At 39.5% G+C, this 26,544-nt stretch overlaps 1 protein-coding gene across 1 annotated transcript in view; it reads right to left on the bottom strand.

Annotated features, from left to right (window-relative positions):
* LOC124613240 (transcription initiation factor TFIID subunit 2) overlaps positions 1-26,544 on the bottom strand; it is a 116,167-nt gene that overhangs the window by 77,966 nt on the left and 11,657 nt on the right. The window contains exons 9-11 of the mRNA XM_047141921.1: positions 15,173-15,381; positions 14,516-14,755; positions 4,267-4,519 (exon numbers count right to left, since the gene is read on the bottom strand). Coding sequence (XP_046997877.1) covers positions 4,267-4,519; positions 14,516-14,755; positions 15,173-15,381 — 702 coding nt within the window. The remainder of the gene's footprint in view (positions 1-4,266; positions 4,520-14,515; positions 14,756-15,172; positions 15,382-26,544) is intronic.

Below are 26,544 nucleotides of genomic sequence, written 5' to 3'. Positions count from 1 at the left end.
CTCTCTCTCTCTCTCTCTCTCTCTCTCTCTCTCTCTCTCACACACACACACACACACACACACACACACACACACACACACACACACACACACATTCCCCTGCCACTTTCTCTCTGCTTTTTCACACTTTCTTCCTTTTTATTAACTGCATTACTCTTACCACTTTTCATTTTCTCTTCCTCCATCAATATTTCCCAGACTGTCCTTCCTGTCCTTTCTTAACTGTAACATGCACTGTGCTTACCAATGTAGTATCTTTGATTTCACATTCTGACACTTTTCCTTTGTCTTTACCTTCTTTCCTTCTCATAACAGACATAGGGTCAGAGCAACCTATCACCTGTTTGCCCTCTTTCCAACCTCATCCAAAAATCTTGCTTTCCTTAAAAAAGGATGATGTATAGTTCTAAAGATGAAAAGTATAATTTTATTTTAAGTGTTTCCCTTACCGATACTTGGAATTATACCACCTGAAGCACAATTTTATTCCAGTCTGTTCTTTATGTGAGATGGTTGAAAAATTTCACAATTTATTTCTGACTCTCTACCATAATACGCTGTTGTTGTTGTTTGGTGTTGTGGTCTTCAGTCTGGAGACTGGTTTGATGCAGCTCTCCATGCTACTCTATCCTGTGCAAGCTGCTTCATCTCCCAGTAACTACTACAACCTACATCCTTCTGAATCTGCTTAGTGTATTCATCTCTTCGTCTCCCTCTACGATTTTTACCCTCCACGCTGGCCTCCAATACTAAATTGGTGATCCCTTGATGCCTCAGAACATGTCCTACCAACCGATCCCTTCTTTTAGTCAGGTTGTGCCACAAACTCCTCTTCTCCCCAATTCTATTCAATACCTCCTCATTAGTTATGTGATCTACCCATCTAATCTTCAGCATTCTTCTGTAGCACCACTTTTCGAAAGCTTCTATTCTCTTCTTGTCCAAACTATTTATCGTACATGTTTCACTTCCATACAAATACTTTCAGAAATGACTTCCTGACACTTAGATCTATACTCAATGTTAACAAATTTCTCTTCTTCAGAAACACTTTCCTTGCCATTGCCAGTCTACATTTTACATCCTCTCTACTTTGACCATCATCAGTTATGTTGCTCCCCATATAGCAAAACTCCTTTACTACTTTAAGTGTCTCATTTCCTAATCTAATCCCCTTAGCATCACCTGAGTTAATTCGACTACATTCCATTATCCTCATTTTGCTTTTGTTGATGTTCATCTTATATCCTCCTTTCAAGACACTATCCATTCCGTTCAACTGCTCTTCCAAGTCCTCTGCTGTGTCTGACAGAATTACAATGTCATCGGTGAACCTCAGAGTTCTTATTTCTTCTCCATGGATTTTAATACCTACTCCAAATTTTTCTTTTGTTTCCTTCACTGCTTGCTCAATATACAGATTGAATAACATCGGGGAAAGGCTACAACCCTGTCTCACTCCCTTCACAACCACTGCTTCCCTTTCATGTCCCTCGACTCTTTCAACTGCCATCTGGTTTCTGTACAAATTGTAAATAGCCTTTCGCTCCCTGTATTTTACCCCTGTCACCTTTAGAATTTGAAAGAGAGTATTCCAGTCAACATTGTCAAAAGCTTTCACTAAGTCTACAAATGCTAAAAACGTAGGTTTGCCTTTTCTTAATCTAGCTTCTAAGATAAGTCGTAGGGTCAGTATTGCCTCACGTGTTCCAATATTTCTACGGAATCCAAACTGATTTCCCCCGAGTTCGGCTTCTAATACTTTATCCATTCGTCTGTAAAGAATTTGCGTTAGTATTTTGCAGCCGTGACTTATTAAACTGATAGTTCAGTAATTTTCGCATCTGTTAACACCTGCTTTCTTTGGGATTGGAATTATTATATTCTTCTTGAAGTCTGAGGGTATTTCGCCTGTTGCATATATCTTGCTCACTAGATGGTAGAGTTTTGTCAGGACTGGCTCTCCCAAGGCTGTCAGTAGTTCTAATGGAATGTTGTCTACTCCCGGGGCCTTGTTTCGACTTAGGTCTTTCAGTGCTCTGTTAAACTCTTCACAGAGTATCGTATCTCCCACTTCATCTTCATCTACATGCTCTTCCATTCCCATAATATTATCCTCAAGTACATTGCCCTTGTATAGACCCTCTATACACTCCTTCCACCTTTCTGCTTTCCCTTCGTTGCTTAGAACTGGGATTCCATCTGAGCTCTTCATATTCATACAAGTGGTTCTCTTTTCTCCAAAGGTCTCTTTAATTTTCCAGTAGGCAGTATCTATCTTACCCCTGGTGAGATAAGCCTCTACATCCTTACATTTGTCCTCTAGCCATACCTGCTTAGCCACTTTACACTTCTTGTCAATCTCACTTTTGAGACGTTTGTATTCCTTTTTGCCTGCTTCATTTACTGCATTTTTATATTTTCTCCTTTCATCAATTAAATTCAATATTTCTTCTGTTACCCAAGGATTTCTATTAGCCCTCGTCTTTTTACCTAGTTTATCCTCTGCTGCCTTCACTACTTCATCCCTCAAAGCTACCCATTCTTCTTCTACTGTATTTCTTTCCCCCATTCCTGTCAATTGTTCCCTTATGCTCGCCCTGAAACTCTGTACAACCTCTGGTTTAGTCAGTTTATCCAGGACCCATCTCCTTAAATTCCCATCTTTTTGCAGTTTCTTCAGTTTTAATCAACAGTTCATAACCAAAAGACTGTGGTCAGAGTCCACATCTGCCCCTGGAAATGTCTTACAATTTAAAAACTGGTTCCTAAATCTCTGTCTTACCATTATATAATCTATCTGAAACCTATCAGTATCTCCAGGCTTCTTCCGTGTATACAACCTTCTTTTATGATTCTTGAACCAAGTGTTAGTTATGATTAATTTGTGCTCTGTCCAAAATTCTACCAGGCGGCTTCCTCTTTCATTTCTTTCCCCCAATCCATATTCACCTACTACGTTTCCTTCTCTCCCTTTTCCTACTACTGAATTCCAGTCACCCATGACTATTAAATTTTCATGTCCCTTCACTATCTGAATAATTTCTTTTATTTCATCATACATTTCTTCAATTTCTTCATCATCTGCAGAGCTAGTTGGCATATAAACTTGTACTACTGTAGTAGGCGTGGGCTTCGTGTGTATCTTGGCCAAAATAATGCGTTCGCTATGCTCTTTGTAGTAGCTTACCCGCACTCCTATTTTTTTATTCATTATTAAACCCACTCCTGCATTACCCCTATTTGATTTTGTATTTATAACCCTGTATTCGCCTGACCAAAAGTCTTGTTCCTCCTGCCACCGAACTTCACTAATTCCCACTATATCTAACTTTAACCTATCCATTTCCCTTTTCAAATTTTCTAACCTACCTGCCCGATTAAGGGATGTGACATTCCACACTCCTATCCGTAGAACACCAGTTTTCTTTCTCCTGATAACAACGTCCTCGAGTAGTCCCCCGCCTGGAGATCCAAATGGGGGACTATTTTACCTCTGGAATATTTTACCCAAGAGGACGCCATCATCATTTAACCATACAGTAAAGTTGCATGCCCTCAGGAAAATTTACAGCTGTAGTTTCCCCTTGCTTTCAGCCGTACGGAGTACCAGCACAGCAAGGCCGTTTTGGTTAGTATTACAAGGCTAGATCAGTCAATCATCCAGACTGTTGCCCCTGCAACTATTGAAAAGGCTGCTGCCCCTCTTCAAGAACCACACGTTTGTCTGGCCTCTCAACAGATACCCCTCCGTTGTGGTTGCACCTACAGTACGGCTATCTGTATTGCTGAGGCACGCAAGCCTCCCCACCAACGGCAAGGTCCATGGTTCATGGAGGGGGGGGGGGGGGGCATAATATGTAAGACAGTGAAAATCACATAATATATAAGACTGTGAAAACCACATCATTCTGAAATGATCAATATTCACTAAATGTGTATATTTTAAGGTAAGTTCATTTCTGAAGAGAAAGCATCATAATTTCACGTTCATCTACTTCACTTAAGAAATATACAGTGGTGTTAGAAGAATATTCAAAATGCCCTCATTTAACTTCAAAATCAGAATCATAGCAACCAGATGATGAGTTCTTTCTACTGTACTGTCAAATTTGTGATGACAGTAATTTTTTTAGAAAGCACTGTGAAAAACAGTAACTACCTCCCAGTCATATTGAACTGTACTGATTCACTGTTTTTAAAAATAACTGGTAACAGATAATATTTTTAAAGCATAACAGGATACACAATCACTCATATACATACCTTTGTAAGGCAATGTGCTGCACGGCAACGTACTTTATAATATGTCTGTTCATTTTCTATAGTATCTGTGAGAGCGAGACGAGTAGGAGGAGTGGGAAATCTTTCTAGAGCTGCTATAGCTTCTATCTGTGCAGTAACATCTCTTTCATGGCGGAGTTGGTACTGCCACTGGTAATCTGGCTGTTCTATTGCACAAGAGCGCAACAGTGTCATGTCTGGATCCAGTCTTATCCACAACACAGGTGAGTCAGCACTGTAAGTACATTAATTACTATTACACACTCAATTCATATCTTTCTAAGAGGAAATGAATCCTAACCCAAAACATGAAACATACATTTGCCTCCTAATAGTAAAAAAAATAAAATAACTTCCTAAATTTAAAAAGAGAGAGACCCACACAGGATGCACATGAAGATAAAAAACATAATTGTAGATTTTTTTTCCAAAAAGCAATGTCTTGGTTGCAAAATAATGATTTTTTAATAAAGCATTTCTCCCTTTTGGAGCATCATCAGATTATGTAGGATTCTGAAAATAAGCTTTCATCACATTGTGCAAGATAGAGCAAGGACCTTCAACAAGCGAACATCAGCTTATACAGAACTGAAAAATAGGACCATGCTGCCACATCTGCAGAGGCTAGTGTTTTTAACGTGCACACACTATCTCACACAGTTTGATGAATGCTTATTTGTAGAATGCTACACAGTCTGATGATCCCCCATAAGGATGAAACACATAATTAAATAATCATTACTTTGCAACCAAAACTGTTTTCTTTTTTAAATAATTTGTATAGGTTCCTATATCGACCAGCCAATGGAGTGGTAAAGATTTTACAACTTTAGAGCATCCTGAACCCAGCTATACAAATGCCTTTTCCATAATGTATACTACCAACAAAGGGGTTGGGTGGGGTGTCAGTTTATATATGCCGCAAAAAAGTTAAAAAAATACAAATGTTGTTATCTATTTTTCACTTTTATTAACAATATATTTTCAAAAGTTTTACTAATATATAAGTAGGGTCCAGAGCCATGAATATCTTTTAGTGCTGTCTTAGCAACACCAACACATCTCCGATAAGATATGCTACCAACAGGGGGTGCAGGGTGTTACTTTATAACCACAAAAAATTTAAATTTTGTTAATTGTTGTTGACTTTTATTAACAACATACTTTTCAGAGAGATACTGATGTCTATGAAGGGTTAAAAAGCTGAAAATATTGAATATGACAATCGTTGTGAAAAGTTGCATCTACTACTACATGCTAGTTAGACTTCAATATTTGGATTAAGTTTAACTGAAAAAATTACAACATTTAAAGAATCTGATAGAAGCATTAATTTAAAACAATAAATATTTTCTTTAAAATATCAAGTACATGACTAAAGTACAGTATTTACAAAAGGTGAGCATAAAGTAGCACACACACCTCTCCCCTCCCTCTGTTGGTACTTCTAGGGTTAAAATATATCAGACTTCAGAGTGGAAGTGGGGAATGCAGGAGAAGTGGGTGGTGGGGGGGAGGAGGGAAGGATAGGGAGGGAGGGAGAGAGAGAAAAAAAAGGGAGAGGGAGGGGGAGAGGGGGAGAGAGAGAGAGGGAGAGGGAGGGAGAGAGAGAGAGAGAGAGAGAGGAGTGGGGACAGAATGAGATAATAAAACACGTCTAGAAAAAAAAAGAAAAGAGAAAGAAAGAGATAGGAAGGAGACACAGTTGGGTTGGGCACAATGACAGAGAGAAGCAAACAGTGGCTAAGTACAGTGATAAGGGAAACATGTGAAAGAGGTCTGAAGTAAAAGAAGAGAAACAAATAAAAGCAAGAGAAACAGTAAACACCTGGATAGAAAAAGCAGCATATATTTGAAAAGTGGCTTTTATCCACAAGTCTCATTAGTACTAGTTCTGGAGAAGGGAACCTAAATAACTTGAGTACTGATGAACCCAGCTAGCTTTTTCCTATCACAATATTGCCAGGAATTATTCAGTGATGGAGAACTTTTCTAGGTTCTCAGCAGTTTTTTTTTTTTTAATCAGCTTCCAGTCAAGTACTGTGATTTGCAATTGTTACACCTTTATACTACATTGAACAGACTTTGCTGGGTAGCTAACTGCAATATAATATGGGACGTTACGTTAACTAAACTGAAAGGCCACTACGTCAGACAGGTTTGACAATAGTATCTGTCAAGCATGTACAATCATTCATGCAGAAAAGTGAAACTGAACTGAACTTAAGGGGCCTTAGGCTCTCTGTAGTTTGTAACAGATTTTGTGAGCAAAGTCTTTCTTAAGAAGTTACGAGGTCATAGCATGTAGCTAATGAACAATACAGCACAGAAACTGTCAGAAGCTTCTCAAGGGTAGCATCTGAGTGCTGAAAAGGCCAGCCACTACGGACAAACTGACAATACTGTCGCACAGTGGATTTCGTAAAAAAGCTATAAGAATTTCTGCAAATGCAAATATAAGTTTGGATGATGAACTGACAGTATAGAACAGTATTACGCAGCTCCATTACACTCTGTGTGTGCCATTTGATGCAATAATTTTGACTCTATGGTAGCTGGTCTCAAGTCACAATTTATAATTCATAAATAAACAGAAGTTGCAGAATTTAAGTGTTTCATTAACAATGACCAAACAACTTTTCCCCTCACTCTCAATTATTTCACTGGGAGCTTCTCCTTCCGTGATCAATAAATTAAATTTTATCTAGCAGTTAAACAAATGTCTTCAGTACCTCCATGTGGAACCCCCAACCGTTTTTCTCTGATTGCTAGGCGCAATAATGAAATCAAAAATCTCAATAAACTGTCTGCTCTTTACCACGTCCTACAGATATGCAATTGTATCGCAAACATTGGTTTATATATTTCTATAACATTTCACAGGTATATGAATACAATATTGTTGACTTCATTGCAGCAATGAAACTGATACACACATTTCTTATCTATAAATTCAAAAAAGGACTGCAAATCTTTTTTACAGATGCTGAAGGGTGAATGTAACCAGACGGATGGAATTACAGAAGTGTTGTACTGTAAGGTAACTCAAAGCTGCACTCCCAGATGACAACGTAACAAGTTCCTTTTTTATTTTCATCATTATTGCCTCATATAATTTCAGACAGCAAATCTTGCAACTCAAATAGCATATTCCGTGAATGCTATTCTGCAATTAGTCTTACTTCAGCTCGTGAGCTTTGACCCTCTTTTGGCTGATGTATACATGGAGTACATCTGTTAAACATGCTCCTTTATCCTATATACCATGCGCGGGAAACTGGCGGCCCATGCGCTGAATACAGCCCATGACTGGTTTCATTCTGGCCCACAGAAAAAATGCATGGCAGAGAGAATGAAGCTCTCGCACTGTACTCAACCCATGATGCTCTTTTTCATGTTTGCCATTCTGTTGTTCACATTATTCCTGGTTGGCTCCTGTATAATACAGCCAGTCTACACTAACTTCAAGCTTCAACTTTTTAAAATGAACAAACAAATGATGGCTTAATTTATTTACTTTTACAGGAAACAACTCATGCCTTTGCAATCAGCCATCAAACGTATTTTTAGAAAAATATTTTTAAAATGCTTGCTAACAGTGTTTGTGGATATTAACACAATAAGTTTCAAACAGTCTAATGAGCTGCCTGTGACTAAAAATTGCAAAGTTATTCCTAATTGTTTGCTTAATGGAATTACCTCTTTCAACACTGTATTTTGTTTTCATATTCTCTCTCATGTTAACACTAGCAAATAATTCTTGTACACTGTTGAAATATTAGAACAATGCAACTGTTGAAACTGAAGGTAATTTGTAATGAATTAACTGCAACCAGTTGCATTTATAAGAGTTTATTTTTCCATCATGATATTTCAAGATACCTCGCATTCACTCTACAAATGTTTACATTTATTTATGTATTCTGAGCATCATTTCTTTACTAATGATGCAGAATTTTGCAAAGGAAGTTTTTAAGGAAGCTATTGTAAAACATCCTAAGTAAAAACCAGCACTCACAATTTGTAAATAAGTGTAAACATCTGAAAATGGGGTGAACATAAAATGAATGCACTTCGAAAAATGCATGTTTGGAGACACAATTTGTTGCCATGATGTGTCAGAAAAGGGGTGTCATTCATATCAGTATGTGATGAGCCGAACTGCAAGCTTAAGTAATTATGTCAACCAGGATCTGGGCCACCAAAGTCTGCCCATGGCTGCTCTAAACTTCTACAGTCAGCTGTTGTATCTGTGCAAAGAGGTCATCAGTCATCTACCAGAAACTTGGCTTTTGTTCCTGCAATTGTCATTTTAATGTGTACTCTTCCTTAGCAGTCTTTCATAGAGAATGTGACAATTCTTCCACCTTCCAGTCTAATGGTTTTGTATTTTTCCTTGTACCTGCTCCATTCTGTCCTGAAATTCACCTATACTCAATCCTTGCAATGATCCAGTGATTTTTCCAGTACTGTCATGTCCTTTTGTTGTTTCTTTATGTTTCTTTTCTGCATGTTTTCTTGTTCTTGCCATGTCTTGTTTTGGCATTCTCTGAAGAAGGCAATCAGAGTCCTGTGAGACTCATCTTGTACTTCCTTGGCATTTCTAGCTGCTTCATTCGGCTACATTACTCATTTCACATATTTTGTTCCTTTCTAAGAAATCCGAGTCTGAGGCAAGTTACATGGCATTACTAAGAGTTTCATGGATATCTTAATCACTATCTATTTGTACCTCTCCATCATCTCAGCCACGATCTCCACTGATAACTAACCTCCTCCAAAAAGTTACAAGTTAACTGTGTCCTTGACATTATTGTCACTCTATTAGTCCTTATGTATACTTAATTCACATCACAAAACATGACTATCAACGATAGAAAATGCTGGTCCCTATACATTGCAAGTCTTGCAGTCACTCACTGTTCTCCAATGAAATGTCATCCTCCTTCATGTCTTAAGATACAGCCCATTCCCATCACCTGTAGTTTACTGATGTAGTTGGCTACCTGTATCATCATTTGTAATGTCGTATATATTGAGTCCATATTGTTACATTAAATCCCTCTTGATGATTGGAGGTCAGAAATTAAATGTAGATCATGACATCTCTGTTAATTAAACAGCCAGATTGACAATCTGCTGTTTATTTACAAAATATACAGTTGCAATCATGGTCAAATAGCACAGACTCAAAACTGTTGCATCAGAATATGCAGAGGGATGAAAACAGCAGTACTGTACCTAAGTTCAGTTTCTAAACTGTTAGTATTTATTTCTGCACAAAATAATACAATAATTCTGAAATACGATCACTGTATGATTGTACCATTGCTTTCTCAGTGGTGGGTGGCTTTTACTGCACTTGGATGCTGCCTTTGATTAGTTGCTGGAAGTTTCTTTGCCATATCATTCATTACTTCTATTTTGGGACCTCGCAAGATGTATGATGCGTTTCAATCAGTGTAAACCTCATTTCCAGGTAGACATTAAAAGAAAGAGTGACTCTCCTCCATTTTCTGAAATATCATTGATATTAGATTGAGAAGAACCAAAGACACACTGTTACATGAGTGCTTTGTGCAGTGTAAACACTTGCAAGAGCCCACAGCAGCAACTTAAAGAACAGATTGGATGGTCCATGCTTGCGGCTCAACAGCCCAAGGTAAAAAACTGACTGTCTTGTCATGAAAGGTTTTTGGCTTTTGTGGAGCGAGACATTAATTCGTAGTTATAAGTACAGAAATGTACAGTTCCTGCTATTTTATATGGTATCCAACCACGTTAAGAAATATAACATGCAATGTTGTTAAACAAACTGCCAGGTAAAGCATTATGAGCTACTAAAATGTGTAACACATAGTGAAAATGACAAGGTCACACTTTGGGACATTTGAATTGATATTTTGGTACAGGTAAATGACAGTGGAGAGAACACACACACACACACACACACACACACACACACACACACACACACACAGAGTCATACTCAATGCATTCCGTAGTTTCTTTACATTATACATTATAAAGTAACCACCATGTGAATATGTGAATAAAGAAACACCACAGAAAATCAGCAAATTGGGAAAAGCCAGAACTGGTAAGAGGAGAGGAAACAAGAGAGAGAAGAAGAAAACAAATCACAAAATGAAAAGCAACAGGCAGAATCAAATGTTATTAACAGGCTCCCATACTACTTGGAAATACCAAGGAGACCAAGAAACAGAGAGCAGGAAATAAAGGGAATGAAGTCAGTGGAAATCAGTGAATTAAACAACGGTGAATGAAAAATGTGGCTCTTTGTGGGTAAATTACACCTGAGTATGAGACAAGAAGATGTGATTAAGTTACTCAAGGAAAATGGAATCTCAGAAAAAATCTGCTTTGACCAACTGCAAACTAAAGGCACAAATAAAGTACTCAAAGTAGGGTTATCTATCCAACCTCCACTTCAACAGCTGCCACCCATTCCATACCAAGATACCGAGAGTCTGACTGAGGCCTTCATGAACTGTAATTACCCTCCCAACCTTGTACAAAAACAGATCTCATGTGCCTTACCTCTCTAGTCATCCACCACCTCCCAAAGTCCCACTGTCTGGCATTCCCTTCATGATTCAGTATCACCCTGGGCTGGAGCAACTGAATCACATTCTCTGCCAAGGTTTCAACTACCTCTCATTGTGCCCTAAAATGAGGAATGTTCTATCTTCACACCCTAGCACAGTGGTATTCAGCTGCCCACGAAACCTCTTCCATCCCTACACAACCCCTGCTCCCAACCCCTTGCCTCATGGCTCATATCCCTGTAATAGACCTAGAGGCAAGATCTCTCCCAAACATCCTCCCACCACCACCTACTCCAGTCTGATCACAAGCATCATCTAGCTCATCAAAGGCAGGGATACTTGTGAAACCAGTCATGTGATCTACAAGCTAAGCTGCAACCACCATGCTGCTTCCTTCGTGGGCATGACTACCAACAAGCTGTCTGTCTGCATGAAGACCACTGACAAACTGTGGCCAAGAAATAGCTGGACCCCATTGCTGAGCACACCACCCAACACGAAGTTCTTCATTTCAATGACTACTTCACAGAGTGTACTATCTGGATCCTTCCCACCAACACCAGATTTCTGAATTGCACAGGTGGGAACTCTCCCTGCAATACAGCCTATGTTCCTGTAACCCTCATGGCCTCAAACTTTGTTAGTCATTGTCCTTACCCATTTACCCATCCAGACCCTTCCCTGTTCCCATTCCAGCACTACACAGCCCTCTGTTCTACCAACAGAAAAAGTCACAATTAAGAAACACTTTCCAGTAGTGACTAAAGTCCAATCAACATAGAAATGCAGGAGCACACAGGTAAAAAGCTTAAATCACAAGTTTTGAGGTATGCAGATGAAGAAAGATGGATAGCAAAGAAAGCAGAACAAACAACAATAATCTATATGATGAAGGAACGAACTTAGACAAAGCAACAGCAGCTCTGAATGACATAAGCATACATGCCACAACTAAAGTAACCAGATTCAAAGGCACCACAAAGCTATGGTTTGTTGAAAAATGTTACCTCATGAGACAACAGACACTATAGCTCCTCCACGCTGCCAGGTAACATGGAAATGACATACTAACAGTGTGTGCTAAAGAATGTTGGAAAGAAAAGAAGATAACATATGATCTCCTCAATGAATAGAAATTAATTGCTGAGATAGTAATGAAGCCTTACAAAATCATAAGGCTCTGAAAAAAACAGATATCAACCCCTCTTTTAAACACGGAACAATGGGAACTGCACTTCAGTAACCTACTCAGGAAGTAGAAAAAATGTCAAATTCCTTCACACCACATGAAATAAACACAGAAGACCTAGACCTAATTATAGTCAATGAAGTTACCTGTCTTGTAAGGAATGGAAATAATAACAAGCTGGCAGGATCAGATGAGATATACACGAAACACGCGAATGACTCAGTCGAAGACCTGGGAGACTACCGGCATGCCTAGTCAATGGATGCCTCAACAAAAATCTCAATCTCACAATAACGGATGAAGACATTTATGACTGAGTTCTGCAAGGACAAAGAAAGGAAAGATGACCCAAGCTTCTACTGAGGAATTGCTTAGAGAGTGTTATATTTAAACTCTGCTCTAAACTCCTATTAAGGCACGCTGAACAAAGACCATGTGGTAATATCCCAACAAATCCATATGGCTTTTCCACGCAGATCAGCTTTGCATGCTGTTCAAGAATTCATTCAAGAAATAATCAAGACTCTAGTGCAACCCATTACCCCACTGGGTGCAATCTTTATAGCACGGGTGTATACAAGAAGAAACTCATCCAGAAGCTAGAGAATATACTAGGTAAATCAAGCCACAAACTAGAAATAATCATCAGTTCTAGGCACATACCATGTGACAAGATACAATCACATACTGATGTTGCAGGACATCATCCAAAAAAAGAGAGGTCATACAAGGAGTTCTGAGGAGTCAAACTCTTTACCATAATGACAGGGAACATCAGGCAGACTATAAACACAAGAACTGTAAAACTGCTTATGTATGCAGATGGCATGGTCATCCTTTCCAGGAGTCTAGAAGACCTACGAGCAGCCATGGATAGCACCAGAAAATGGACACTAGGAAAATAGATGTAAATCAGCAGCTCAAAGATGAAAACAATGAAATTTAGATGAGAAGGAAGAATATTAAAGTAAGACCATCTCACATGTGATGGATCAGTATTAGAATTAGTATCCAACTTCAAATACTTAGGAGTAAAGCTACAAACGACTGAAACCACTTTCTGTCTGTACATACAAGAGCGAGCAACAGTTGCAACAAAAGCCATTTACAATATCCCTAAGCTATAAAATTTATCCCTGTAAACTGAGATAATGCTGTACAAGCTCAAAGTTATGCCACCTACTACAAGTGAAATTCAACTAATATGGATCTACTTGATCATGAAAAACCTCGAGAGACTAGAGAATGCTAAAGCCAGATCTTTCTTCATAGAAGATATCAGACAAAGTTTCAATATTCCAGAGATGCTAGCTTAAAAAACCATCATTGAAGGCAGACAGCACAAAGCCATAGACATAGCAAAGAAAATAATGGAAACAAAAGCAATGAATTCATATACTGAAGAACCAAACTTCCAACTGCACCACTTGTACATGCATTCTGCCACCCATGGTTTCCATGGGATGATGTCCCAGAGGGGACCACATTGCAATCCCAAGGAGGACTGCATCTGTAAACTACGCAACAAGCCAAACCACAAATTCCATTCAGTGAAGTGTGAAAACAGAAGCCAGCACTTCAGAAAAAGACTGGTGAATGTGTAACTCAAATGTAACTATAACTATATATACCAATGTAATGATATGAATATAATAGAGGGAAACATTCCACGTGGGAAAAATATATCTAAAAAGAAAGATGATGAAACTTACCAAACAAAAGCGCTGGCAGGTCGATAGACACACTAACAAACACAAACATACACACAAAATTCTAGCTTTCGCAACCAATGGTTGCCTCGTCAGGAAAGAGGGAAGGAGAAGGAAAGACAAAAGGATATGGGTTTTAAGGGAGAGGGTAAGGAGTCATTCCAATCCCGGGAGCGGAAAGACTTACCTTAGGGGGAAAAAAGGACAGGTATACACTCGCACACACACACATATCCATCCACACATACACAGACACAAGCAGACATTTGTAAAGGCCTTTACAAATGTCTGCTTGTGTCTGTGTATGTGTGGATGGATATGTGTGTGTGTGCGAGTGTATACCTGTCCTTTTTTCCCCCTAAGGTAAGTCTTTCCGCTCCCGGGATTGGAATGACTCCTTACCCTCTCCCTTAAAACCCATATCCTTTTGTCTTTCCTTCTCCTTCCCTCTTTCCTGACGAGGCAACCATTGGTTGCGAAAGCTAGAATTTTGTGTGTATGTTTGTGTTTGTTAGTGTGTCTATCGACCTGCCAGCGCTTTTGTTTGGTAAGTTTCATCATCTTTCTTTTTAGATATATATATACCAATGTATTTAATAAAGTTATTACATAGATATTAAACAATTTCTACCACATTTTTATCCACTGACATATGTGAAGGACACACTTATACAGATCATTTTTTGTTCTGTTACTATGACCTACATTTATTAATATTAAAAGAGTATCATAATGCAATTATGTCACAATCATGTCTGTCATACTCCATTGCACTGAGATCCATGTCAACCTCCTCTCCTGTAACAAGTGGTATCTTCTTCTTCTTATTCCTTCGACTCTTTGAGTGACAAGTGATATCAGCCTTAGCTACAGTTCCTTCAACTTGCAATGTATGACGGAAAGTCCCATCAAGTTCCTGAATTGTAACTAACAGTGGACCCACATACTTCCTTATACCACGCTGCTGTGTCGAATCTTGTCTTATTTCCAATTCCACTGTATTCCTGTAAAAAATATGCTGTTCTTTACACTTACATATTTAATTGCTCATTCAGCATGCAATCACAGACTCAGAGACAAATATTAAACAGATATGACAGCAACATAATTCAATCTGAAAAACTGAAATTACATGATACTTTAATATAATACGCCAACCACAAGTGTCAAGTTATTTGTAGACAGAGTCAACAATGATAATGAAATATCATCACATCAATAACAGTGGAATGATATATATGAGTTGCAGCCACCAATAGTAAAAATAAAAAGTGAAATACTTCACGTATTTACTGTTTCACAGATATGTTTTCTACTTTAAAACTAATAAAAATATGTTTCATTATAAGACTACCCATCTAGAAATACAAGTAGTACAAATATGAACAATGAACATATTAAAAAAATCCATCATTACTCACCGTTTTCTATTGAAGACAAAGCTGAGACTGAATTTAGCATGACCCCCTGTGCGAACCCACTGGTCAATGAACACAGCCATATCCTTCCCTGTTACTGTAAAAATAGCTTTTGCAAAAACATTTGTGCTAATGAGCATATGACTCCAAAGACCACTTCCAATTTTTTGTTGTGCTGCATTTGATGCAAGAGAGAGCTGCTTATTGAAGACCTATAAAACATACAAATAAAAAATATCACTTACATAATGACAAAAATAAATTTAAATAACAGCACACTTGCCACTTACATCTATAAGATGTAACACAAGAGAAAATCCCTACAATTAAAATGGGCCTGCCATGGTTGTTTTGTGCAACTGCTACGACTAGTCATATAATGCTATTTTGTTTACGTTTAAATGGCAACATTTCAGCACTGCCACAGTGCAGGCAGCTAAGGCAATCAGTCAGTATTGCAGCAGCTATTATCACTTCATAGTTGAAACTTAACAATAGCATTGTTAGTTGTCAGAGATCAGCTTTTGCTATACAGAGACAGCTTATTACACATATAAATAATGAAAAGAGAGAATGTAATCACTCACAGCATAGGTGAAGTATGAAGCCATTATCAGGCTGAGCTAGCTTCCAGACAAGGTCTTTCCTTAAAGCTAACAGAGTAACAAAATATGTGTGTACATAAACACGACTCCAATGTCCTAGTGATGTAACTCAACTGCAGTCAAGCTGCAGTGCCAGGACAACATAACTAGTCTGATCAATACAGCCATAAATATGTGTGTCTTTTGTTAGTCTATTATACTTTGTGTCATTTGAGATATAACTGAAATCTCAGCACACGGCACCAGGCAAGCACATGATCAAAACATGAGATCAATGTTAGCTTTCAGAATTAGTGAATTCTTCAACTGACAGAGAAAGGACTGGAGAACCTAAAACTACTCACGACAGAAATAATAAAACATAGGATGACATGACAAGGGAGGGTACAAGACATCAAAAGTGTACTTCGACAAATACTTTACAAGTCCTTCTCTCTGGATACAAACCAACTCTCAGGCAGACTTTTCAATATTCCCAATCCCATTTATATCTAGATATCACCCTATTTGTTGTCATTTGTACATAATATCCGCCACTTACCAAAAAGATAAATTCATGTTCCTATACAAAGTTCCACAATTTTCTGCCCCTATTATTTCCCTAAATTTTATTAAGCCATCATTTCAATCACAAACTGTGACAGCAGAACAAACACCACTTTAAAAAGTTGTTAGACCTTCTCCTTGTCTATATTAACAGTGATGTTCTTTCACCTGTCTCATTGATCTCCTGAACACCTTTGTCAGCAATCCCTTCTCTCATGCAAACATAAATAGGCTAAGATCTAAAACATCCCACTGCCTCCAACCTCACTCAAGCTTATGATGACACAGAATTACAGCACTCAGAAACAATACTGTGCTATACATCTGTTTTCACAGGCTCTCTTTCCTGATACGTTGTCACTATTCTATAATGGGCTCATTTTAGTCCTACACCTAAATGTAATCAGACTCCCCTAGTTAAAGATTTGTCAGTTCTTATACTGAATGTAACAATGAGCCAAGGGCAGATTTGTTGCTCACCGGAGCTCCAGTATTATGTAGGTAAAGGAGCCGCTTAGGGAAATAGCAGGAGTGTCAGGAAGGAAGCACAATGTCCACCAGGTGCACTAGCCATGCGGTCTCATCCAAGATATAGGGCTCTACCAGCCACTTCTGAGCACACTGGGCGCAGGTGGCCACATGTCAGCATGAATGACAGCTACTCACTAGGTTCAGAGCCCATTATCATTTCCTATAAGTGGCTGGCTGAGCTGGTTCAAAGGGCAAGTTCTGCAGGCTTCAGGCTGAGCTAGCATTTGTGAGGATCTATCCCAGAACCAATTGGAGACAGGGAAGAATATCAGTCCCCTCAATTACAGAGAGTATCATTTAATATGGCAGATTGCAGAAAGAAAATGTTAATGTATTATCATCATTTAACAGTTCATATAAGTATCTATCACTTTGAATGAGACTGTCAGGGTTACCACTGGATGTCTGAGGCCTACATCTGTCCACAAAATTTACCCACTTGTGGCCATAGCACCACCAGGAATTAGACAAAAAGTAGCCAGTGAAATATGGAGGAAAAACAACAAACTGACCCACTGCACTTTGTCTATAACCATCAAACAGTTCCAACTCGTTTTAAGTCAAGGAAGTGTTTCATCCAACAGACATTACTGCTAGAAGGCTGATTTGGTTAGACACTCTGCAAAATACAAAATGCACCCCAAAGAGGAAACCACACTAGGGCAACAAGCTGTGAGCTGTTATGGCTGATGATTGTAGCACGTGACAAATTCCACATAAACAAGTGAGAGACATAATTTAGAGATACACCCTATCTTCCATCACTGTATCATTCTTTACCTTGTCTTCAAGGATGGCTGTCACCTGCCCATAGCCTAATGTGCCCAGTGTGCAGCAGCCATGCACCTCACTGTTCTTGTACACCTGGAGATTGGCTTATCACTGTCCAAAACCGGTCATGATTTCAACCAATAAAAACTATTTACAACTGAAATGGTTGATTATATGACTCTACAGTATAGTAGATGAAGAGCTTTGAATAGACAAAGGACAGGAGTCACAAAATGTAAAATAAACATTATTAAGTGGGGCTGCTCTGAAGGTGACCACCAGTAAGAATGCAGAGAAAGATGGACATCTGCTCATCATGTGCCCAAGGATGGAGTTTGCTTGCACACATGAAGTTCTATTTTTACACAATGACAAGACTATCAAGGCTGCAGAGTTTTGGAAGAAGAGAGTTTCAATCCTCTTGCTTGGATATGCAAGTAAAGTAAGTAAGTACTCAGGAGTTTCCATGGAAAGTACCCTGAATTTGCCTCATTTATAAATTGTAATAGTGCCCACATAGTGCCAGGAACAGGAAGCTGGCTGATATCAGAATTTAATAGCAATGTCAGTTTAAATTCTGATTGGACTGTATATCACATAGGTAGGCTGGACACCAGTGGTGAAGTTGTGTATATAGTTGTAAATAACATCTACAGTTGGAGTCCCAAATGAAGACAGTTGAGTTTGCCTTAGTCCGCACAACTGACATCACGCATTATCCGGCAGTCGATGAGCATTCAGTAGCTCTCTACTGTGAATGTCATAGCCAGAGTGAGCACTAAATGTGACTGTAATGACTTATTTAGTGAATGTTTATTCCACTTGTTGCGGGCTGTCATGGTCAATGATTGTGGTATGCGACCAATTCTACATAAACAAGTGAGAGACATAATTTACAGGATACTCGCTTTCTTCAAGTGTAAAGCAGAAAACTGGAACTGTCGACACTGTAATTCATTTACATACCTCTACCTGCATAGACCGCCTTCATTCATGCATCCAACTTAGCGAGGTTAGCACGGATTCTGAATGTGAAATAATGTGGGTGAAGATAAGTGTGATGGATGAAACATGGTTATTCGGTGCTATTATATGCCTCAGGAGTCATCATGGTTGAACAGTTCAAATAAACCTTTGAGAAGGTTAATCATAAGCTTCCCAATAATGTTACAGCATTAGGGGTAAACTTATCTACAACAGACTAGGAGACTCAAGTGAGCTGGGTCGGCAGTAGAGACATGAATTTGTGTAATAGCATTCCAAATGCCATATCCAACAGTTAATCATGGGACCAACTCATGAGTGTAATGTCTTAGATTTCCTGCTTACAAACACACCCAAAATTTTTGACTCTGCTATTGCAGAACAGGGAATCAGTGATCACAAGGCCAATATAGTATCACACCTAAGGGAGTCAGAGAAGCGTTTGAAGTAGATAGCTATTTCTTATTAGTAAGTGCATTTAAAAAAAATACAAATATCTGAGCAGCCAACATCAAATAAATGTTCATGTCTGAGACAATATGTTCGGTATAAATGCATAAATATAAAGAATACTGTGAAACATACTTTAGACAAGTATATGCCTACCAGACTTGTGAGGGGAGAGAAATAACTAGCAATGGTTCGACAGCTGTGTCAGAAAGCTGCTCGGAAAGCAAAAAGTGCTACACCATAGCTTAAAGTACTGCCAAAGCCTTGTGGACAAACAACATGTGAATGAAGCCAAATCAGTGTTAGAAGAGCAAAATACAAAAAGTTTTAAATCACTCACTGACCATGCTAGCACCAAATCAAAGAATGACAAGACTAAAATATTAAATTCCATTTTTTGAAGTTGTTTCACTAAGGATGATTGAATTGCACTTACCCCTTTCAGTTGTCATGCAGACACCAAAATTATATCAAAATAAGTGATTTTGTGACAGAAAATTAACAAAACACCAACATTATCCATTGTGATACTGTACAATTCTATGAACAGTATGCAAAAGAACTTGTTCCTCTTCTAGCACAGCAGTCTTATCATAAATCACTGGAGGAACATTGTTTCAAGTACTTGAAAAAATATGCAGGTTATTTCCATCTTCAAGGATAGTTGTACAAGGAGATGTACACAATTATAGGTCTATATTAGTGGCATCAACCTGTTGTGGAGTTTTGTTTGGAACATGTATTCCACTCACATATTAAAACCTTTCCGAAGACCAGAAATCTCCTATGTAGGAATTAACAAGGAGTCCTCAAACAAAAACTTTAAGAAAGCCAGCTCACTTTGGCAATTCATGAGACTCAGAAGGTAGCAGATACTGACACTCAAGTTGATACCATGTTCCTTGACTTCAGGGAGGTGTTTGATAAATTCCTGCCATGCTATTGAACAAAATATGAGTGTATGGAATATCAGACCAGCTGAATACTTCCTAGCAAACAGACCACAGCATGTCATTTTTATTGGAGAGAAACTTCCGGGCCCAGTTTCTATAAAGTAGCTTCTGGTGTAGCCCAGGGGTATGTTATAAGACCACTGTTGCTCACAATTCTATAGAATTCTACTGTGTGAAAAAAAAGAACTATGGCCAAAGTTTAGAAGAAAGCACAAGTCACATCTGTCTACAGGAAAGATAACAGAACAAAACAACTGACCAATGTCACTGACATCCATCTATCATAAAATCTTAAAACAATATGAACTCGAGCATAATGTGGTACCTCAGGTAAGAAAAAGGTAGATTGTTACTGAATGTAAAGACGACATATTAAGTTGCAAAAACATACAACAACAGTTACACATCAGCTTCTTGCCGAAGCCTTCTTCAGGAAAGCAAACACACACACACACACACACACACACACACACACACACACACACACACACACAAATTCATTCACACAAGCATGCATATCTCACACACACATGACCGTCATCTCCCACAGCTTGGAGCAGAATGCAGGTGTCATGTAGAACAGAAGCAGCAAGCTGGAGGGGGCGTGAAGGGATAGCAGGGAACAGGTGTGGTAAGAGAGGAGCTTGTCTGGCACAGCGTGCAGGGACTAGACTGCCAATAGGTGCAGCACTGAGAGGCTATGGGGCACAGAGGTGGAGAAGGGAGGAAAAAAGAAGAGGAGTGAGGAAGGGGAAATATGGGCAGAAGCATTGGCAGTTGCTGCAATCACCGCATAGTACGTTATACAGGTATGGGTATGGCTGCAAACCATCTTTCCACCAGTACAAATGCCCACCGCCACATAGTGCTCAAGAACAAAGAAGACCATTCGGTGGCACAACATGCAGCTGAACATAACACACTTGATTTCAATGCCTGCTTCACTATCCAAGTCATCTGCATCCTCCCCTCCATCACCAGCTTTTCTGAACTGTGCAGATAGCGGTTATCCTTACAACACATTCTCTGTCTGCTCCCAAAATTATCCCAAGCTCAACCTACAATAACCTACTGTCCTCACACAATCCACTGAACAGTTCCCCCCCGCACCTCTGTCCTATTACCTCCTCCCTATTCTCGTCCCCTCATCCTTTTTGTGTGCTGCCCTCTGGCAACGCACTTGCCTGTCTTTCCTTTTCCCTGCTCCTCTTCTTTTTCACTCCCCATTTCCCCCCTCCCTCCCCACCTCCTTGCCCCCCTACCTCCTCCCCCTCTCCCCCCCCCCCTAACACTGCAACTTTTGGCAGACCAGCCCCTGTGAGCTCTGCCAGGCAGCACTCTCTCTCCCCACCTGTACTCTGCTGTCCCTTCCCTGTCCTCCTCCAGACTGCTTCTTCCATTCTACGTGACAGTTGCATTCTGATCCGAACTGTCGGACACGGGGATCATGTGTGTGTGAAGCATCCTTGCTTGTATGAATGAATATTTTGTGTGTGTGTGTGTGTGTGTGTGTGTGTGTGTGTGTGTGTGTGTCCTTTTCTGTTTTCTGAAGAAGGCTTTAGCTGAAAGCTAATGTGTAACTGTCTTTTCATTGTGCCTGTCTGCAACTCCATGAGTCATCTTTACGGTGAGTAGCAATCTACCTTTACCTTATATTGTTGATAAACAAAAATAATGGCTATCCTGAAACAAAGAAAGCAAAGTGACAGGCCAGAGTGTTATTTGTCTCACTGTGTTTCAAAGTGTTACAAAGGGCAGTCAAATGAAAGTGAGACAAATGGAGAAAAGTAAGTAGATTGTTTATTATTTCAAAAGTAATTGCCATAACTCTTAACACATTTATCCCACTGTGAGACAATACAGTCAATGCCTTCACTGAAAAATGTTTGCAGTTGTCTACAGAATTTTAGTCCATTGGTGAAGTGATACAAAACAACAATTATGAAAGAGAAGCCCGTGAACTCAAAACAAGAAAGACAGAAATGACTCATCAGTTGACTTCAATATTAATAAAATAAGGGAAAAGCAATCACTTACTATTTAGGACTGGCACTTGGTGCACAGAAACAGCTCCTGCTCTTCTTCTAATGAGAGGATACGCATTCACACACACACAACCGCGGTGGTACCCAAATGTACACACTCACGGTAGGGGCAAGATTGATTATTATCAATAATTAAAAACAGTTTCCTTTGTAGACATATGTGAGGAAGGGGTAGGAAAAGATGTGCAATGCAAAGAGGAGGTAGCAGGGTAGTGTAAGGTAGGTCTCTCCCCAAATGGCTCAACAGCTGCACAAGATGGTCAAGCATATACGAGAGAGAGGGGGGAGGGGGGGGGGGAGAAGGAAAGAAAAGAGAGGACGGTGATTATGAAGAGGGAGGCAATGAGGGAGAGAGTAAGGGAGAGGACAGGAAAAAAGGGGGGAGGGGGTGGGGGGATGGGGAGAGGGAGGTACAGAGAGAGAGAAAGCCTGGATTGCATGGAGGGTGAGGAAGAGTGATGGGAGAACACAGTACATGATCTGCATGGGGAAGGAGTGGTATGGACAGAAAAGAGAAGGGAAAAGATAAGGAGGTTTAGATCAGGGTGACCGTGAGAGTTCAGGATATGCTACATTCTTGCAGTCCCCCTAGCCTGAACCTCCACTAATTTGTTTCCCAGTGCCCCACCTTACCTTTTGCATTCTCTCTTCTGTCAAAATCACTTTCTCATGCTGATTGTGTACTGTCTTCTCCCACCACTCTCCCTCCAACCCTACATGTAGGCACTGGTTTGATAGGGAAGTGATTCAGTGTGCACTAGGCTGGGATGCTGCACAGGTGAAAGGAGTTACTGATCCATGTCACACTACAGGTGTCATCAATATGCACGTTATCGTGCTGCTATTTTCAAGTACATTAGAAACACAGAAATCAAGAGTTTCACTGGAATAGGTGTCACAAAAATAAACTGAAAGGAGTTGTGTCTATATCTGTTTTAGATGGATCCTGCATATTTGTAGGTTGTAATTTTAATTTTAGTACTGCTAATAATGATACCTTCAGTCATGGTAACATTTGGTTTACTGTTACTTTTGTTACGAACTTGTAGTAGCACTCCTCCAGCTGCTGGATAGGAGAGTTTTGATTCTCGTAATGTGACTGCTTATCACACCTATCTTATTGGCAGGTCTTATTATTATTCTGATAAGGCCTCATGGCAGCATGGAGACAAAGTCAGATGTACTGACACAGTCATTAGATGTATGCTCAAGGACTTCACTTGATAGTCATACTGTTTGGCCGTATACAAGATCAGCAACATGGATGTGCTTTCTTCATGGATGTGCTGAGGCCTAGAACCTGTAAGGATTTTGGTTTGAAAGAGAGCACCTGTTGGAATATTCAAACCAACCCCAACATAAATAATATGTTTCATAAATCGGCCAGATTTCTTGGACCAGGCTGTTCCAACAGTGGCCCAGGTAGGAGGAATGCTCCAGAGCACTCACTGCAGCAAATCGGAGCCCGTCTGATGGGGGAAAGCAAATTCACTGCTCGCTGGCCACATTAAGCCAAAGCTGACACAACAAGCCATGTTCAATGGCAGCTATAATCAGTCGTGGAGGTCCTCAATTGGAGGATACACTTCTATTTATTGAGAGGGATGGACATCTGAAATGCCTTGTATGTCACAAAGTATTTAATTCTACTAAGAATTACAACACACACCATCTTTATACAAATTTTCATGCAGCCCATTACAAGTAGATAGAAGGAAAAGCTTGCAAAGACCTTGTGGCCGCACTTAAGAATGACATGCCAAGAGATTTAAGTTTAAAAAAGCATTCTCAGGACAGAAGTTATAGAAACATGTAGCATAGTTCATGTACTGGAATGTGTTTATACTTTTCAGATAAATGGCAATGAAGAAAATGGTACTGAAGCAGCAGTTCGTGTGAGCTTCAAAGTCACTCACATTATAACAACTAGTGGCAAGCCATTTTCTGTGGGACCTCTCATAAAATCAGGCATGGTAGCAATTGCAGGAATGTTGGAGTGTTTGAGCAGTGTTGCATAATCTGAAAGGCATTCTCACAAACTCAAAGAGGCCAAATGGCTTTGTAATGGCAATTTTGGCTATTTCTTCAGGAGCAATAGGTAACTGTTGATATGCACATACCAAGTCAACAAAAGAAAAGATGTGTTTGCTGTGTATGTTGTGTGCAACATGTTCAATGTGTCCCACATGTCAGGGACTGTCCAGTGATTGAGTTGTTGGTAGCCATTGCATGGACGCAATATGTTACTCTTCTTTGGTATGGCTTGTAGTGGTGCATTCCAGCTACTGTTTGAAGGTTGTCAAATCTTTTGTCAACATGGACAAAAACTCTTGCTTCACTACCCTCCACTTCTCAGGTGTTAATTGATGAAGCTGTGCAAAGATCGATGGTTCTAGGGTAGTGAGTCCGCTATGTATCGTGGTGTGTTCTACATACCTTAGCATGGGTGTATTTTTTTAGTTTAGATTAGATTTACTTTCATTCCAATTGATCCATAGTGAGGAGGTCCTCCAGGATGTAGAACATGTCAGAAAAACAAAACACATGACAAATATTTACAACTCAAACAAATAAGCTAATGTACCATTCCACAGGTCCCAAGTGGAATGATCGTCATTTTTTTTAATGAACACTATGTGAAAGAATCATTTTACAAATACTAATGCACTGAATTTAAAATAAAAAAAGTTTTTTTTATTTCTTTCAAAGGTAATAAACGTGTAATACAACTACTATAATACTTATTTACAATGAACACATTACTGCACTGAAATGGTGCAGAAGTTAGATTGTACTTACACACACACACACCCGCACACGCGCACACACACACACGCACACACACACGCACACACACACACACACACACACACACACACACACACACACACACACACACACACAGAAAAACAACAAGAATACATGACAAATATTTACAACTCAAACAAATACTTTGGCAAATTCTGGGAACTGTTTGAGAGGTTCTATCTATGGATTTTCATCTGTGATAGTAGGTACTGTAGTACCAGTGATACAGCATAATTTTTCTTGGCTGGTTAAATTAGTAGTAGTATCAAGGAGACGGTGACACCAGTGTTCTAGTAAAAGACCATAAAATGACAAGAAACTGGCCCACAGGATGGTGTATCCCATATCCTCCACTATAAACTGCCACTCAAACTAAGGTTGTAGACCTAGACTGGCAATAGTGTTACCCAACGGAAGTTTTGGATTGAAGATTCACTGGTGGTGAAAAGACAGTGGTCATCACAGCTGTGACATGGCAGATGTGTAGCTGGATACACCGACACCTCAGCTCCAGTGTCTACTAAAAACTGCTACTTCATATATTGCTGTATGACAAATAGGCAACATTGGAAGAACCATTCGCCACCGTCACAGATTCCCCCCCCCCCCCCCCCCCACACACACACACACATTTCCATTTCATATGAAGGGTTGCATTTTTGTGATGCCAACAGATCTTTGTTGCTGATGGCAATGGAATGTGCCTCCTCGCCAATTGGGGGCACTGTGGTTGGTGGCGGGAGCACAACATTTGCAAAGTAGTGACTTGTGCCATAAGCTTGGCAATTTGTCCTAGGAAAGACATGAGGATCACTACAGGAGTGCCATCTATCTGTGGGCCTATAGCTGCAATGCTTGAGGTATGATACATTTCTGAAATGCAATCTGCAGTCAAGATAGCTGATGCAAACCCTTAATATTTTTTGCACATTGAGTTGTAGGCATGACAGCCAGATATTCCGAAGACACACACCGTTAATATTTTCTGCGCATTAAGTTTTAGGCGTGGCAGCTATATATTCTGAAGTATGTCCTCATTGAAGGTGTTGCTCATAAGTGTCCACAGGCAGTTTAACAACTACGAGGGGTCATGAACTCCCATCTCTTCTGTGTTGCCTTGGACTGCGACAGGCAGGTGATCAAAGCATTCTTAATCATTCCATACTGACTGGGGCTTGGCAGCGGAGTGATTTCGCATTAATAACATCCAAATTTCATTAACAAAAAGATGTTATGAACCATTTGTATCAAGCAAATAATTAAAGACAAAATCCTATCCATATTGCAGTAATATTCCATTACCTAGCCTTTTTACCAAAGGCATAACATGTAATGATATGATAATCTTTGAAATAGAATAGGATGATATGATAACCTCCCAGTTTAAAATCCTCCCTTGAGCTCTCATAGACAGCTTCTGCCACCTGCCATTTTGACAAAAAAAAAGCCTATCTTAAATGGTGTGAAAAAATTACACTTTACTGAAACTAGTTAAGCAGATAGATAAAAAATCTACTTATCAAATGGCTGTAGATGCGGAAGGAAATAGAAAGCTACAGAAACTTATGTAACAAAACAAGAAAATGCTTCACCTGGCAAAACAGAGGAATATTCTCAGGAACGGGTCAATGGGTACAGCAGTGCATGGCAATATGGTAACCAATGCAGACAAGCAACATATT

This window comes from Schistocerca americana, chromosome 1 (assembly GCF_021461395.2).
Source record: "Schistocerca americana isolate TAMUIC-IGC-003095 chromosome 1, iqSchAmer2.1, whole genome shotgun sequence".
Classification (NCBI taxonomy): Eukaryota; Metazoa; Arthropoda; class Insecta; order Orthoptera; family Acrididae; genus Schistocerca; species Schistocerca americana.
The sequence above is the reverse complement of the archived record's forward strand: the minus strand, read 5'-3'. Positions and strand labels throughout refer to the sequence as shown.